Source organism: Sceloporus occidentalis, unplaced genomic scaffold (genome assembly GCF_023333645.1).
Source record: "Sceloporus occidentalis isolate IW3139 unplaced genomic scaffold, rSceOcc1.0.p SCAF_45, whole genome shotgun sequence".
Lineage (NCBI taxonomy): Eukaryota > Metazoa > Chordata > Lepidosauria > Squamata > Phrynosomatidae > Sceloporus > Sceloporus occidentalis.
Genome location: NW_028317025.1, coordinates 196,820 through 214,715, shown reverse-complemented (window position 1 = coordinate 214,715; position 17,896 = coordinate 196,820). Strand labels below are relative to the sequence as shown.

Sequence of the window (17,896 nt, the reverse complement as noted above, 5' to 3'; positions counted from 1 at the left end):
CCGCGTATATAGGAGGGTACGTATCAACAGGGCTGGCCCAAGACAAAATGCCGCCTGGGACAAAGTTTAAAATGTTGTGTGTCCCCCCCCCCTTGTACTTACCTTTCAGCAGTCCTGCGGCGACTCTCCCTGCTCGGTCTCGGTGCCGGCTTGTAATGCTGAGCGCCGGAAATGACGTCATCTTCCGGCGCTCAGCATTACAAGCCGGCACCAAGACCGAGCTAGAGGGCTCGCAGAGCAGAGAGAGAGGGGCGCCAAGCGGGTACCGACAACTTGGTAAGCGAAAACCACTCGGCGCCCCTCTCTCTCTCTTCCGCTTTTAAAAAAAAAAAAAAGGGCTTGGGGCGGCAAAGTGCCGCCCCTTCAAAAGTGCCGCCTGGAGCAGTTGCCCCACTCGGCTCCGTTGTCGGGCTGGCCCTGCGTATCAATGACTGATAGGTATAAACAGCCAAACGTGAGAGGTGGTTTCATTGATGGCTATGGCTATGATGGATGGGTCCAACAATCTGTGGGAGTTTTTCGTTACTTTTTTCACTCTGGCCAATCTGGATTTACAAGGAGGACAAGCATTAGATATATAAGTGTGCTGACATTATTTTAACTTGTCAATAGCAGCAGTTACACACTGATGAGAGTTGCAGCCAGTAACAGTTAGTAGAGGCCCGCAATTAATGCTCATTGTCATACCTAGCACGCCCCGCCCATTTTCCCATTAAATTGGAGTGTCTCCCACTGCCATCAGCAGGAACTCCCCTGACATCAGCGGGACCGCCCACCGACATCAGCGTGCAGTTGGTGGGCACGTCCCGCAAGAGAATTCTCCAGGTAGCCGGAGCCCACAAGTTCCCAGGTATGCTCATTGCTCACCTACCATACTGTAAGTTTTGCTACCAGCCAAACCTCTAATTTGTGGACAAGTTAATTTTTTTTTATTATCTTTCTATCATACCATATATTATCCTTCTTTGATAAATTAATATTGGCGACAGAACCAGGTATTATAGTATGTATAATATTGGGGAATTTCAGTCCTGCTCCGAGGGGCTGCATGTGTCTTTTATCTGCCAGTGCCTGGGCAGGCACTACTACTGCTCCTCACTCACCTTCCGTACTCTGGGGAAACAATTGTATATTTTTCTAATATGGGGAATCAGTCTTGTGGCTGGATATGTCTGTCTGCCAGTGCCTTACCTGTGCCCTGCTCTGTGCCTCAATGTCCTTCCTTACTCTGATGGATCAATTCTTGTTTTCTTGCTTCTAATATGATGGGGGTTCACTATGTCAGCGCCTGCCCGGTTCTCTGCTTCTGCATTTTAATTTCCTTACTTGCTACGAGAGAGAAATATTTTTTAGAATTTTTGGGGAAAGTCAGTGTCCTGTACAGTGTCAACCTACTTCCAGTGCCCTTCTACTACTGCTGCTGCTGCCATGTCACTTTCCTTACTCTGAGCAATCAATTAATTAAACTGGTCCAATTTTGGGAGAAATTCAGTCTCAAAGCATGCTGCTGGATGTATGTATCCATTATAAGTGCTGCTGTTGCTGGTGGTCCTGTAGTGCAAATCAGGGTGTGGAACCTTGGGATTTTGCTGCTGTAGGTTCAAGGCAAGTCCAAAAATTGTCAGGGACCTACCCTTTGGGAACACCCCCCCAAATGTAATTTCCAAATGAAAAAATGCCTCCGAATTTTGTCCAAGCGAAAACATAACTTTTTCTGAATCGATTTTGCTTGCCATGCACAAGTCTAGTGTTTTCCTAAATGTTTCCGATTTTTTAACCCCTTGACAACAATTGACGTGCCAGGCACAGAAAAACATCCCGTTGGCGACAATTGACTAACACGTCACGGAAAAACATCCCGTTGCCGACAATTGGCTGACACGTCATGACTTTAAAAGGTCGCTTTCTTCTCCCAAACGCTGATGAAGATGTTGAGGCATTAAGCAGCACCGAGAACTGCAGCAGGGACCCCGTATGACCCCTCTTCTGGACTTCAACATCCGCCATGTATAATATGATGCCAGATGCCTGATTTAAAAGAGCTTAGGACAATGTAATAAAACAAACAAATAAATAAAAATAGCAATTTGATAACATGTAAAGAATTCCCCACTGATGTCACCATCAGGGGAACCATCCAGTTCCAGCAAATTTTTTTTAAAAAGTCCAAAAGAAATTTTATATATATATATAATGTACAAAAAAGTTTATTTTTATAAGCAAGTCCTAAAATTAGCACTATATCTTCACAAAAATTCTTGCATGGAAAGTTTTATGGAGTGTTAAATGTTAAAATACTGGCATTTTAAATGCCCATGAGGTGTCTAGTTTTAAAAGAATGGGGTAAATCGAATTTGCAGGGTTCAAAGATGTCCCAAACATTGGACATGGGCACAGACTGTCGGAATTCAAACAAAATGTGCATCTTCCAAATGTGGCCTTTACCCCTAAAACACATATTGGGGTGTTTGACAGCGACATATTCCAGGAGCAGTAAATTCATACCTGAATTCTAATGTGTGTGAAAAAAGCACACAAAACAAAAAAACACCACCACAAATTTTCACAAAGGCAAGTGGTAAATTTAGCACATGCAAAAGGTTAAAATACCAGCATCTGAAATACCCTGGTGTTTCTAGTTTTCCATATATGGTTTGATGGGGTAAATTGAAGTGGCAAGCTTCAAAGGTGTCCCAAATAACACATGGGGGCAGGATGACCACATATCAAAATTCCAAGTTAGCAAACTGTATTGCGCATGTCCTATTAACCCCCAAATATGGATGGTATTACTGAGGCGTTGTTTCACAGTGAAATATACCAGGAGCTGTAAATTCATACTACAAAGTTGGACAAAGGCTGGTGGTAGAATTAGTGCATGAAAGAGTTGAAATACCCTGGGGTACTAAACACTGTTTTATCTATATATTTTATCTATATATATATATATATAACACACAGATACCATACAAAGGTGTCAGGAACCTCCTTAGAATGTATCTCTACATTTTTTTTTTATAGAACTCTCTCCTGTCAGCAGATGGGTGGACCGTGAATATATAAATGCCCAATCCAGGAGAGACCTCTGTCCAGACCCTGCCGGGTTCTCTGATGACTCCCTTTGCTGGCTGATCACATACAATTACGATTACATTGAAGCTATGAAGTGTTTTAGGCCAGTGGCAAATGGATTTTTATATGGAATAAGTTCCAGGATCTGCTTTCACATTTAAACATGATACTCTATTTGCAACATAGGTTTTACACACATTACATCTTTGCATTTGTTTGCATACCTCCCAAGTGCCCCGGTATTCACAAGGCATGTCCTGCTTTTGTGAGCAGTAGGGGTTATGGGACAGTTGGGGTGATCCTCTGAACTCAATTGCAGCTTCCCCATGGCAGCCTAGCTGCATTCTTACTTTCATCAGTTGGACAGGTCGCCATAACTCTTATTCACCCATTTCTGCGCCAACTAGACTATTCCCCACGTGTCCTAATTTGGAAACCTCAAATGTTGGAAGGTAAGTTGCTAATAATTTCTTTATGCAAATTGTAGAAAAAGATGTGAACCTGTATTTTCCGATTCTAGAAACATTCCACGTGTATAGGTGTCTAGCATTTTTTGGATTTACAAAGCCAAAGTAGTCTGAACTCTACAGATTCAAATCTCACAGATTGCTTTTCTGGACCATCACTCATTTCTAACAATTTGGCACATGTATGTTCTTTACATTGGAAAAAAAATGGCCGGGTGTTGACATTGCATGCAAAACAAATTGCAATAATCACTGCATTATTATGCAGAGGCCTAGCTTAGAAAGGTAACTATGCTTTATTCCAGGAAGACTGGGTTATTTGTTTATTCCGGACCGCAACTTTGGAGGCAAAGTGCGGTCGTGAAATAAAATGTCAGTGCTACATTTTAGCAAAAACTGTGTGTTTTTGCCAGGGTCTGATTTTTATTGAGCACGTACAAGTTGAAAACAAGAACTTCTGGGGGGAAACCTTTTTCTGTTTCTTCAATTGTGCTGAATACTACTGTCTAAAATAAAGATTTTTAGGGTTTTTTTTTGTTTGTTTGTTTGTTTGTTTTTTAAAGAGACTGCATTTTCCAGAACCAATTCCCCAATGGTATTTGTCCCTGTTATTGTATTTAAATTACTCTAATTATTTAGATTATCCAGAGTGTTTGTTCTTTTTCCACACACACACAAGAAAGCTTGGGTAAACTACATATGTGATTTATACGAGTATTCAATTGGAATAAACAGACCTCTGCAAAAAAAATAAAAATAAATCACATGGTTTGTTTCGTGAAACACTGCTCTCTAAAGCTTGTGAGGTAACAAAAATCCCAGCCAAAAAACCTTATAAAAATTCATTTTAGGGACTTATAAAAGACCAAATGTTGGGACCTAAACAATCTAGTAATGATGCTACGAACATTGAACATATGACTGTCCAATTAGTTATTCCATTGAGAAGTTTCTTCAGGGACCAACAGGAATTGCAGCATTGTAGTACCAGTTGTAATTTGGGATATACAACCATTTCATATTGCTATACCAGTTAAAATGATTTCATATAATTATATTTTTCCACTATTTCTTATTGTTTTAGTGAAATTAATAAAATGTATGAGGTGACAAGTTTTTATACATTGAAACTACTACTACAAAAAAAAGTAACACATTGAATAATTTCAGTACACTCAAAACCATATTCTGGAGACCAACTATGTTATTTTGGTTAACATGCTGTATAACAAAAGTGTGTTCTTTGACAAGTTTGAACACAATTTGAATAACTGGTTACTACAAAACAGCACTGGTATCTTTATGGTTCCATAGTTTAAATGCATAACAAAAATGACTGCTAATGCAGCAACAAAGAAACATAAAAAAATTAAGGTTTAATGTTTTTGTGAAGAATATAAACACATGAAGAAAAGAAAATATTTGATAAAAAAAGTCCATATAAATAATGGAGAGAGACTTCTATTTGGTCCAGCTGACTTTAGGAATGTCATAATGTTCCGTGAGGGTATCCAGGTGCCGATTAAAATCCTAAAAAAAAAATATATATATATATATATAAATATAAAAAAAAGTTATTAGTGATGTGTAATAAAACATTACTAGCCAGTGGAAATTAGATTAGTCATACAAGTTGTTTTTTATTTTTTTTTTGAAAGCACCATAGAATACATTGTCATAGTGGTTTTTGTCTACCCTTTTACAAAGACATGACAATACAGAGCAGCCCTTCCACAATTTGGGTTTATGTAGATTCCCAGAATAATATGCAAGTATCCTATAATCCTACCACAGGCTGGGCAGGTAATGTGAGCATACATTGTTTGTGTTCACCTTTAACAAAAAGCCCACAGTGTGTTCACTATGTTCTATAACTTCCAGAAATGAGTGGATTATAGGGTCAGGTTTATTTACATCTTTAGGATTCTACTGTATGTACATTAACAACATAGATGCTTAATTTTGCAGAAATCTTGCATGGCACAAATTTACAATCTGTTTTCATATTTTAACCGAAAGAATACAAAAATGCAAAATGCATAAAACACACATATATGTATTGCCTTACCTCAACTCTTTGTTTGTGGGTTTTTGTAGCTTTCTTTAATATTCTCTCCATTTGCTATAAAGTGATAAAAATGCAAATGAGACCATATAGTATATCAGACATATCAAATCCAAAAACATAGATAAAGAGAAACATATGGGATTGTTTCTTCTATACTGCTGAAAGTGCAACTACTACTTTCAAAACCAACATAAAATTCAAATGGACTGTTTTCTCTATGGCAAAACATTCAATTGCTGTTTTGGAGGTTCTTATGATTGTGTGTGTGAAGTTATATATACACACACACACATACATAATACATGTGTGTGTGTTTGTATATACACACACACATATACATATGCATTTGTAAAAACCAGAAAAGTGTGTCATTCGTCAATGACAAGGGGTTTTCACAAATGTACACGCACCCTCTGGTCCTATATATATAAAAAAATATTTATCGTGGTCATATATCCGCTAACCCATTGCCACCTTTATCAAGACCACCACTTTTCGTATGTCACAAAAAAAAAATGCTTCAGAGAGTGCATATTTATTGTTTAGCTTAAGACAAATGACAATTTCAAAAACTGTACACAAACATGCAATGTAATTATTTAGCCTTACTCTCTTTTCTTGCATTTTTTCGAACGCTAGCTGAGCTTTGGTCCTTTTGTCCAAAGCTGGCTTCTTCTTCTCCTCCTCCTCCTCTTCGGTCTTCTTATTTGTCGTAATCTGTTGCACCATCTTTGTTTTATCTTTGTCTTTCTTTTTCTTCCTGCAACACAATACATATCAATATTTAGCACAACATTCAGTAGGGAGTGAAATGTCATTCTGCTCTATTAATTCAGAATTAATGATATTTAATATTTAACAAGTCAACCATGTATGAAAAAAATGCCAAAAAAGGACTCAAGTATCAACAATGTAGCTTACCGATTAGTGCATGCCAGCACAAACCATTTCATGGACTGTATTTTCTGTGTTAAAGGTAAATATAATTATAAAAAGGGCTAAACAAACCATGGGTGCAAGGTCGCCATGGCAACTAGAAACCACTTCCTGGCACCCAGGGTTTTACAGGGCTGCCATTATGAATCCGGCACTCTATACTTTCCAGCGGGGTCACATAAAGCACGGTATTTGCCAAAAAATGCTCAAAAAACATCTGTGAATTCCGTTTCATTAGTGGGAAGTATATTTTATAATCTCCACGTAGATGTGCACCACTTTGTTTTGTATTTTCAATAAGATGTTGATGCGTGTGTTACTTATGGTGTTAGAGTGTGTAAATGCATGTTATTGTATGGCAAGGCTCAACAAACAAGCTATTTGGTCTGGCTCCTAGATCCAAACCAAATTAAGTCAACCCCTGTTATAAAAAAAAAAAAAAAGTATTATTATTGTATGAATCGATGTATTTTCTTGTGCAGTATAAAAGGTGTTTCTGGAATTCATACAATGCTATTTTAATACCACACCATTAGGTCCCTTTTAAGCTAGCCCAATAAAATGTATTTCTCATCGCCTACCGGATCAATAAAGCAATATTGATTTACCCAATTAACATTCGCTAACAAAACTAAAAGTGGAAAAGGTATCTTTTTAAGGTGTGTGGAAAAGTTTGCTGCTAGGGTGTTATACACATGTATACAAGCATATGGTAACAAATTTAACCACAAAATGTGCTTAAGAGATTTTAGGAAATGTTAACTCAGAAAATCACAACTCACCAATAGTGTGATTTACAAGTTATAAATTAGCTGTACTATTTAGCAAAGTTTTATGTTTTCTTTTTATATCATCTTTGTGAATCTCAGCTTTTCATCTCCATAGACATGATAGGGGTGTTTTGCCACATCATAAAAGAAAAGCTTTACAGTGAACTTTGCGTTCATGTACGTATTAAATAGTATTATTTTGCCCCAAATGTTTTTACTGCTTATAGGTCTCTGCCAATTGCATAACCCTTCTCCGTATATTACACCGAGTCACGTAAACAATATTATCTCCCCTGCCAATATAACTATTTATTAATACATCGACAGCTTATTCTGTTCATTAGTCTTACTTCTTTCCTAAACTGAGATCTCCGACACCTTTTAACTTCAAGGGTCCTTTCTGGATAGACTCGTACTCCGACATCTCCTTCTCGGGGGGGGGGGGGGGAAGGAAACAACCAAGACGACTTCCGCTTTCCGGTAATGTACTGACGTGCCCTACCGTGACGTCTATGGGTAGGCAGCTGGAATGAAGGCGTGGCGAAATAGAGAAGGTTAAATGGGGGTAGGGGCTGCGTTGGGTGTTAGTGTGGGATTCGTGACGTCACACATTAAACGCATAAAAAAAAAAGCCGATGAAAGTGCCGCGTGATATCTATATCGGGATATTTATTAATGAGAAATTTATAATTAAGCATTCATTTCCCTTGTCTGCTGCTAAAGCTACAGGGTGGCATTGGTCTATTCTGGAGAAAGCTGTGGGGCATATAAAAAAAAAAAGACAAAAGCATGGATATTAAATTGTAATAGACTAGCACCCTGAAGGTGTCACCGTATAAGAAGACTGAATTCCTAATTCTAAATGAAAAAAGTCAAGAGGGGTACTGTTTTTTTACAAGACAAATCCCTGAGGTATGACCCCAAAGCTATGTTTAGTCATGTTGCGCTGTAGAAAGCAGTGTAAAAAATGTAATAGTAATAAAAAGTTGTAGAAAATATACCCCAATCCCTAAATAACATAGTAGTGAGGGAGTATTTGGCCTTCCAAAACATTAAAATATATGAGTGTGACAAACCTTGTAGCATGAGGGCCATAAATGGCACTTTTAGTGATCTTAAGCACTGATTTGCCATAAACTGCTGTGGTCTGCCTGTGTCTGCTACAAAGAATTCCGGTGTCCGCCACTGAGACCACTGGAATATTAAAGACTGCCACATTGCAAAGACCTGATCTGGCGACGTGGTCTCTTTAAACTAGGGTGACTAGATGTCCCCGGTTTCCGGGGACAGCGCCTGGATTGAGAGCTATGCCCCCGGATGCAGGGCCGGATTAATTTCCGCAGGGGCCCTGCTGTTTAACTGTGTGTTGCTCCGGAAGGGAGCGCCCGATTGGGCATTTTAACTGTAGCGAGCGCCAGAAAGCTGTTACGGGAGATCGGGTAGCAGAAAGCCTTCTGCTGACGGGGAGCCCAGGCTGTCAAACAATCGCCTGATCTCCCGTGTAGCAGTAGGGATGTTTTCTGGAAGCACTGGTACGTCCTTAGGGGACTGAAGAGGTTAAACACAGGACCCTCCCTCACAAGTTTCACCAATAAGCAGGCCTGTGGAAACTCCTTAACCCCTTCAATCCCCTATAGACGTACCGGGGCGTCCAAAAAACGCCAACAAAGAAACCCCTATGGAGGTCCCGGTACGTCCAGCCCTTCATGCAGCGTCAGGGACACATCCCTGCCGCTGCACGGGAGACCAGGCTGTCGTTTGACAGCCTGGACTCCCCCCTGGCAGCAGAAGCCGGCATCGCCGGCTTTCTGCTGCCCGATCTCCCATAACAGCTTCCGGCATGAAAGCCGGTAAGCTGTTACCGTTGAAGGTGCCGAAGGTCATCGGATGAGGCACAGAGACGCTGCGACAGACCTGCATAGAGATCACAGTGTGATTGGTGCAGGGGGATCGCGGGGAGGGGAGTGAGAAACCATCTCTCTCACTCCCCCTCCCATCCTGAAAGAGAAAAACAGAAAAAAAAAAGTTAATTCATTTAAAAAATTATATTAAATAAATCATTAAAATAATAATATATATAATAAAAAAAAAATTATAATGTGAGCTGTGATGTCATTGTGACATCACTGGCATGTTCAGGAGGTCCCTAGGAGGACCTCTAACCATTTCTGTGTAAAAATAATATATAAAAAAAAAAATAATAAAAAAATTATTAAAAAACCTTACTTCCCATTGCCCTAGCATTACATCTAGCCAGTATAACCCTTCTGCCCCCGTTGACAACCCCCAAACCCGTTAAGCCATAGGCATAAAAATTATACAAAATTGTACACTTTATAGTATGCTCCCTGGTGCTGGGAAAGTCTGGAAAATCTATATAAATTAGGTATTTCTGAAATCAGGACACCTGAATTGATAAACTTGGAGGGGATTTTCCATCACTTTACCTAATTTTGTGAGGATTCAGAGGGAAAATGTAAAAAAAATTAGTTTAATTTTCTAATCTTCGCTAGTTTTTACTAAATTTCTCATTCTAAATTTTCAGCTAATCATCCAACTATGGTATCAAACAAAAGCTCTATCTCTCCTTGAAAAAACAATATATAGTTTACATGGGTACACTATTCACAGGAAAAGAGAATCATCGCTAAACCGACATACCCCAAAAATGGCAAAATTGCTCTGGGCTTTGAGGAACCAAAAACCCCTGGGATTGAAGGGGTTAAATCCAGATGGTTCCTTTCAATGTTGTTCCAATAACAGTAAACCTTGGAGTTCTCCTTTGAGGTGGGTGCAATGCCATGAAATCTGAGTCTTTTGCAAAGAAAACAGAACATGACCAATTTTATGACACCTTGTTTTTAAAAAATCACTGGGCTTCATTCCCATCTTTGATCTAGGAACGGAATTCCTAGAGCTCCTTATCACTTAGGCCATGAATCACCACAAGGATCCTCTGGGAAGGTGAGGGAACATCAGATTAACCCATTGAATGCTAACATAAAGAAACTAACCACATCTGCTGGATTACCCTTCTATGCATCCACTATATCCCGTGAGTTAATAATGACACTAGCTCCCATTTGGAGGCATCTCTGGCGATGCTTTGCTGGTCTCATAAAGTTAGCTCTGCCTAGTTATTACGGCTTAGTTATTACTTGCCAATGCACACATTAGCGAGTAGGTAGCAACAGGGCCGGCCCTACAATGGAGCCGACTGGGGCAATTGCCCCAGGCGGCACTTCAGAAGGGGCGGCACTTTGCACCCCAAGCGTTTTTTTTTTGGTTTTTTTGAAGCGGAGGAGAGAGAGAGGGGCACCGAGTGGTTTTCGCTTACCCGCTCGGTGCCCCTCTCTCTCTCCTCTGCGGCGAGTTTACCTGTTCGGTCTCGGTGCCGGCTTGTAATGCAGAGCGCCGGAAGTGACGTGAATTTCCGGCGCTCAGCATTACAAGCCGGCACCGTGGCAGCACAGGGAGACTCGCCGCAGGACTGTTTAAGGGTAAGTACCGGTGGGGGGGGTAGATAATGTGCCCCCCCCCTCGGCGGGGGGCGGCATTTTAAACTTCGCCCCAGGCGGCGTTAAGTCTTCGGCCGGCCCTGGGTAGCAAGGGTAATGTTCTAGATTTATATGTTTCCTGGGATTGACCCTTACAGGCGCCTGTCACATGCTCTCTCTCCTTTCTCATTACACCTTCCCTTATTCTTTATCTTTCCTTTTCATAATCCCTATATTCCTATCTCTTTCGCCCCCTGCTCATTATCTCCTCTCCTTTTCATGTTTATCATAATCATTTCTCTTTAGCTCCCCCCTCCCATAAATGTATGGTATTTCCCCTTCTGCAACCACCCTTCTCCCCATCTCTTTCATCTCTCCTTATGCCCCCTATTTCCCCATCTCTTTCATTTCTTTCTCTACCCCCCCCTTACAGTTCCCCCTCTGCTTTCCTCTTCATCTTTGTCCCTGGTGACATGTCCCATGAAATCATCAATTGCAGTCGCTGGGCCGGTAGGGGAGGTTACAGATTTCCAGTTAACCAGCCCAAAATTAAGGATGTGCAAGGTCTGTATTTGCAGACCTCTGCTTCAGACTCCCACGTTGTGCACGTGACCTGCTGAGAGCCGTCATATGATGTCATATCCCAGCGCACTAGCCCACAGCCTCAGGGAGTGCTCAAGCAGAGGTCTTCAGAAACAGACCTTGTACTCCCTTCATTTTGGGCCGGTACCTAAACAGTTATTATTCAAGTGCAGTCGCGTCGCTACAGGGGGGCAAGGGGGGGCAATTGCCCCCCCTAGGTTATTCCTTGCCCCCCCTGTTGCCCCCCCGCCAAATTTGTAACCACCCAGGACAGTCCTTGACTGCACCATGCCGTCACTAGCACTATCTTACCTTGATGGAGGTCTGTGAACCTCCATCACCACCTACCCCGGCGATCTGCCCCTCACACTGAAGGTCATCACCGGGGCCCCCCGATCTGCCCGGTGACGTCTCGCGCAATGACGCGATGACGTCACCGCGCAACTTTATTAACAACTGACAATTGTCAGTTAAATACCATTGGAAAGGTAATTACCTCACCTTTCCAACGGTATATAGATTGTAAAAAAAGAATAAAAAATATTAAGTTAAAAAAAATAAAAATGTAAAAAAAAATGATTTGGGTGTCTCTAAAGGTAGATAAAAAAAGATCAAAATTGCCTAGAGACCCCCAAATTAAATTATTTAAACATAAAGTAGTTTAATTTAAAAAAAAAAATAAAGTTTAAGTATTCTAGCTAAATGATCACTGTGGTAGCCAATGTTACCACAGCGATCATATAGCTATAAAAAGTCACATTCCCTTTTTAAAAATGGCCGATGCTAATTTTTAATCCTATGATCCCTTTGATCATGGGGTTAAATTTAGCCAACGGTAGAGGGAGGCAATTTTTGAAATCCTGATGAACTGCAAATATTATTAAAATCAGCCATTTAGCCTGTGCGGTACGTGAGTAACCATCTCATCCCTGCAGCGCCTTGCGTTTTTACTGCAAAACTTATTTTTGCTGTAAAAGTGATTTTTTCTTCTCCCTTTACCACCATTTCTTTGGGATTGTAAGGGGAAAGAATGGTGTGTGCTACTGTGAGTAAATGTATGGAAAGAATGGCGTGTGCTTCTGTGAGTGAATGGAGATATGAAAGGCGTCTGAATGATCAGTAATTAGGGTTGAAGCCTTGACGTGGCATTACTGCTCACGTAGGAAGTTAAATTATGGCACAAAAAGTACACATTTGCAAAAACGACATCCCTTGGCGCATCAAATGAGGGGCTGCATGCGTTTCTAGTACAAACGTGGAGTGCGCAAGACACAAATGAACATGTCGTTATGGTTAGAAAAAACATATTTTCAAGCCAAAGCGACATATTCCATCATTATTTGTGCACTCAACTTTTGTCCTAAAAATACATGTAGCCCCTCATTTGAAGCTCCAAGGGGTGTAGTTTCTTAAAATGGATGAATTGTCTGAATGATGGAGAGCATGAGTTAATATGTGGATGAGTTGTCTGAATGAGGGAGAGCATGAGTTAATGTGATTGTGTGTATCATAGATGTATAATTGTGGAAGGGCAAAGATGGCACTAGCAGGATGTTTGAGCCTTGGGGAACAGGATGGCACAGGCAGGGTATATATGGGACAAAGATGGCACATCTTATGTGTGTTATCTGGGTGCTGGCCAGGTTCTATGTGGGCAGCATGGTTGGGGTGTGCAACCTGTGATCTATCCCTGTAATTTAGGGGGTTTTAAATATACCTTTAATGCCGCGTTTTTATGTGAATTCCAATTGATCTGTACCTGCAAAGCTTGGTTTGTGTGTTCTTCTGTAGATCCATATCTGCTATGCTATGTTTCCATACATTATTTATGTATACTTGCAAATACAGGGTTTGTATGTCTTGTTCAGTTGATTAATACCTGCAATGCTGTTTCCATGTATTGATTTGATCTATACCTGCAATGCTACATTTCATATATTATTATTGTATACCTGCAAATACAGGATTTGTATGTCTGATTCTGTTTATTTGATATATACCTTCAGTGCTGAAATTACAAGTGAATTTCAATTGATCTATACATGCAAAGCTGGGTTTGTGTGTTAATGTGTTGATCTATACCTGCTATCGGCAGCAGGGTCTAATATTTATAAATATATTTATATATATATCGGCAGCAGGGACTAATATTAGGCCCTGAAATCATTTAGTGGAAAAGTTAAGGTATTGTGTTTAAAGGATTTCAAGGATTAGTCGTACTAAATTGTGGCTTCAGACTTCCCATGTTGAATGATCAAGTATTGTATTGTCCAATAACAAAAGTATCATTCCATAGCACCTTACTTTTGGCAATATATATATATATGTGTTTGTGTGTGTTTGTGTGTGTGTTTTTTCAGTGGTATGATTTAATGGTGGAAATTATTAATGCCCCCCCAGTTTGACTGTGGTATCTTGTGTGCCCCCCCTATATATTGTTTCTAGAGTCGCCACTGTTCAAGTGTCAATGTATATATTTTTTTACACCGTATGCTGGGGGACTTTACTATTTTAGGCAGTATTTATGATTTACAATAGATCAAAGTGAATTAAGGTGCTTCAAATAAACTTATAAATTGTGATTAACTTAATTTACAAATACAATATAAAACAAATCCTTTAAAATTGTATGTTAATAAGCCCATTTAATATGGTCACATTTAAAGGATAAAAGCTTTTCATGGACACTTGAATATGGGTACTTTTTACAGACTATTATTAACAAACCTCATAGGGTTAACAAAATTGGATTCTAGTTAAGAAAGGACAAGTGTACTTCAAAGAGTCCTACTTGATATACCCAATATAGCTGACTATATAAAAAGGATGGAGAGGAGGGATCAACGTGGATCTGAGGAAGCCTGATTGGCGAAATGCATTGTGCACATTGGGTCATGCCCACCTGGAAGTATCACGTACTACAGAGACAGAGCTTTGAACGCTGATTATCTATGTGGGCATATTGTTTTCTGTTTTTTAATAAATTGTTATTCTTGCTTTTAAAACATCTCCTCTTCCATTCGATTCCTGTATATCCTGAGCTGATGCTCATGAAGAAGCTGTCACAAAACCGAACTGAACCCTTTTATCAGAGGTTGTGGATACCACAATCAGCGGAGATCACATGGAACTTTCTGTTACTTTAACAAACGTTTTTTAGGTTGAACAAACTGGGTTGTTCAATTAATTTGTCTCACAGAAGACATCATCCACAATTTGAATTTAAGTATATATTTTTTATTTTTCAATTACACTTTTATTCACATTGCTGTTAAATTGAAACAATAGATATATTAATTTTATTGAAGATTCCACAGCATTTCATTTATTCACTTTTATGATATATTTGTTATCTCCATCTCCACTCCCCTACCTGAATTTTCTATCACCATTAACAGCACGACTATCTCTCCTACTAACCAGGCCCGATGCCTTGGGGTCATCCTTAACTCTAACCTTTCCTTCATCCCTCACATTCAGTCCCTCGCCAGATCCTGCTGCTTGCACCTAAAAAAACATCTCTCGTATCCGCCCATTCCTCACCCAAGTATCCACAAAAACTTTGGTTCATTCACTTATTTCCCGTCTTGACTACTGCAACACTCTTTTAATTGGCATTCCACTGTCTCTACTCTCTCCTCTACAGTCTGTCTTAAATGCCGCTGCTAGGCTTATCTTCCTTGCACGTCGCTCCTCTTCTGCTTCCCCACTCTGTGAAATCCTCCACTGGCTCCCAATTACCTTTAAAATTCAATTTAAAATCCAGGTACTGACATATAAGGCCATCAATAATACTGTTCCTCCATAATCTCTGCCCTCATAAGCAAATACTCTCCTACTCGATCCCTACGTTCTTCCCATGAGCTAAGGCTCTCCTTCTCACTTACCACTTCTTCCTTTTCCAGTCTACAAGATTTCACTTGAGCTGCCCCATATCTCTGGAATCTACTCCCAACGAACCTTCAGCTTTCACCCTCCCTCCCAACATTCAAGAAACATCTCAAAACCCACTTCTTCAGAGAAGCATACCATCTTAGCTGCTAGAACTTCCTTGTCATTGATACAACCACCACACTACCTCTCACCCATCTCTGTGCCTTATGTTTGTCACCCCATTCCCTCAAGATTGTAAGCTTTTGAGCAGGGCTCTCTCCACCTAATGTATCGGTTTGTCTTAGTCTGTCAATTCTTGTCTTGTCATACCCCTTGAATTTATGTATTGTATTAAGCATTGTATTAAACTGTTGGCACTATATAAATAAAAGATAATAATAATAATATCTTTCAAATATACACGCAGTGAGAAAACACTAAAGCAAAGGCCTATAGGAACAGACCTTGCACTGCATTCATTTTGTGCCACTTAGAAGGACTGGCCCCCTCCTCAAGTGGCAGACAGTTCTGTTCACCACTGAAGGGCACCTACATGTTGAGAGATACCACAAATGGTGCTGACAGACTCCGGAATGAGTGTACAGACACCATGTCAACCCATGAATTTATGGAAATTATGAAATTACTGGCCTTGCTGTGCACCTTTTAGAGGGAACTTAGGGAACTTCTAAATCAGTCATAAAGTAACTGAGAAAAAAACATATTGACATGAAACTCACTTAGCGTGAGAATAAACACTATAGTAATTTGGATACACTCATTAATTTAAAGCATTCATTTATTTAGAAACAATACAATTCTAAAGAATGCATATTAAATTCTCACTTGTCTGTAAATTTAGCCACATTTGTTCTTAATTGAAACTGCACCTCCAAAAAAGAACTTACTGCTTTAGAAAGACTAGTTAAATAGTGTAATATGAGAGTATGTTGGACATGCAACAAGCGGTGTAATTATAGCACTTTATTTATATGCTCATGAATGATGGCTGGATGCGTTATGTGCCAGACTTCTTTTTTCAGATCAAAGATTTGATGAAATGCACCTATTATGACTCCGAAATGCAGGAAGAATAGGATGGGGATATCTGATCCTTCCCTGTGTCTGACCCTTTCTGTTACAGGCTTTAATATCTCAATATTCAGCGTTAGTATATAAGCTGAGAAAAGAAAGAAAATAATGGGCACTTGAATTAGCAACCTTACAGAAACATGGGGAACAAACAAACTATATTCACTGCTGAGCAGCTTGATACGTACCAAGTAAGTATAGAGAACATACGGACTAATCTAATGTTACCACAAGAGCTTTATGCACTTTTTTGCCTTTGACTATATGCACATTTCCACTTCGTCACTTAGGTTACATCCAAAATATTTTATTAGGCAATATCACAATAATAATAAGCTTTTGTTGTCATTTCAGTATGAAAACTGACTTAACGTTGAATAAGGTCTACAGCCAAACTACAAACTACATTCTTGAATGCTTCTCTATAACTTATAGGAACACAAATTAAATTTATTTGTGTAATAGTGTAAAATATTCTTGTAATATTATCCTAGTCTAATGATACATTTATGTTACATACTATTTTGTAGCATACACAAAATTGTATTTTTATAATGGGAATTATTTTTTTACGTATTTTAGTTTGTTTAATGATAATGGAACAACCATGCAAAAATATTTTTTCTGATTAGGAATCCTATAATCATTTTGGCATAGGGAAGGTCATCGGGTAGGAAACACTGGGGCTATGTATAAGTAGCAGTACTAGTGCAAATAGGTAAACATGCAATCAGTGGAATGTTTTGCTCCCTGAAAGTATTTAGAACTTAGAAGCAGAACTGCATTGGTTTTAATATATTATGCATTCCGTCTTATACCAATTTTCCATTATTTAATATGTATTCATACAAATTATATATATATATATATATATATATATTTCAAAATTACTTCCAAGTCAATAGTTATCTGATAATAAATGATTGTTCACTAATGTGAACTCAGTTGCATCTCGTCTGATCCCATGAGTAAGCTTTGTGTTCAGCTTAACTTGATGAGGATTTAATGCTAAGATGTTTTCTGGGGGTTACTACCACCATGCAATTCAAAGAGTGCTCAGCTACCATAAATATGATAATGAATAGTCAAAGTTATCATTTTCTGAGATCCAGGCTTAGCCAAGAGATACTAGAGTAAGTTTTAGTGAAGTCTGCATCTAATACTTGAGTTCTTCTGATAGAAAACTAATTATTTCAAAATTAAAAAAAGAATGGGTGTGGGGGTGACCCCCCTTTTCTGTCATATTAGTGTATTAAGTTATTGACTATGGTACAGTGTAATATCTTTGGAGCATCATTGCAACATTTATGACATAGTTAAAGATAAATACCTCAACAGTACATATTAACGTACAAAATGCAGAATGGAAAAAACATATTATATCCAATGCCATTAGATATAGTAATACTAATTACCATAACATTTTGGGTACAATAAATACTTGGGTATAATAAAGACCTAATTTAGAACTGCATTTTCAAAAAACTTAATTTTCAAAAAAACATTTTCAAAAATGTTTATGTAATAATAATATGTACC

At 39.1% G+C, this 17,896-nt stretch overlaps 1 protein-coding gene across 1 annotated transcript; it reads right to left on the bottom strand.

Annotated features, from left to right (window-relative positions):
* Positions 1-5,000: 5,000 nt before the first annotated feature.
* On the bottom strand, positions 5,001-7,737 carry LOC149289401 (protein FAM32A-like). Its single transcript, XM_089490651.1, has 4 exons — positions 7,664-7,737; positions 6,217-6,367; positions 5,608-5,661; positions 5,001-5,069 (listed from the first exon to the last, which is right to left on the bottom strand). Exons 1-4 carry the CDS (start codon positions 7,735-7,737, stop codon positions 5,001-5,003), a joined length of 348 nt encoding a protein of 115 aa, XP_089346777.1.
* Between the last annotated feature and the right edge of the window lie 10,159 nt (positions 7,738-17,896).

What these genes read in the sequence shown, in the direction of transcription:
- LOC149289401 (XM_089490651.1), bottom strand. Translation starts at nt 7,737, where the DNA reads ATGTCGGAGTACGAGTCTATCCAGAAAGGACCCTTGAAGTTAAAAGGT. An exon ending in AAAAAATGCAAGAAAAGAGA is followed by an intron (nt 5,662 to 6,216) that starts GTAAGGCTAAAT and finishes ATCACTTTATAG; the next exon opens with CAAATGGAGAGAATATTAAA. An exon ending in CCCACAAACAAAGAGTTGAG is followed by an intron (nt 5,070 to 5,607) that starts GTAAGGCAATAC and finishes TTTTTTTTTTAG; the next exon opens with GATTTTAATCGGCACCTGGA.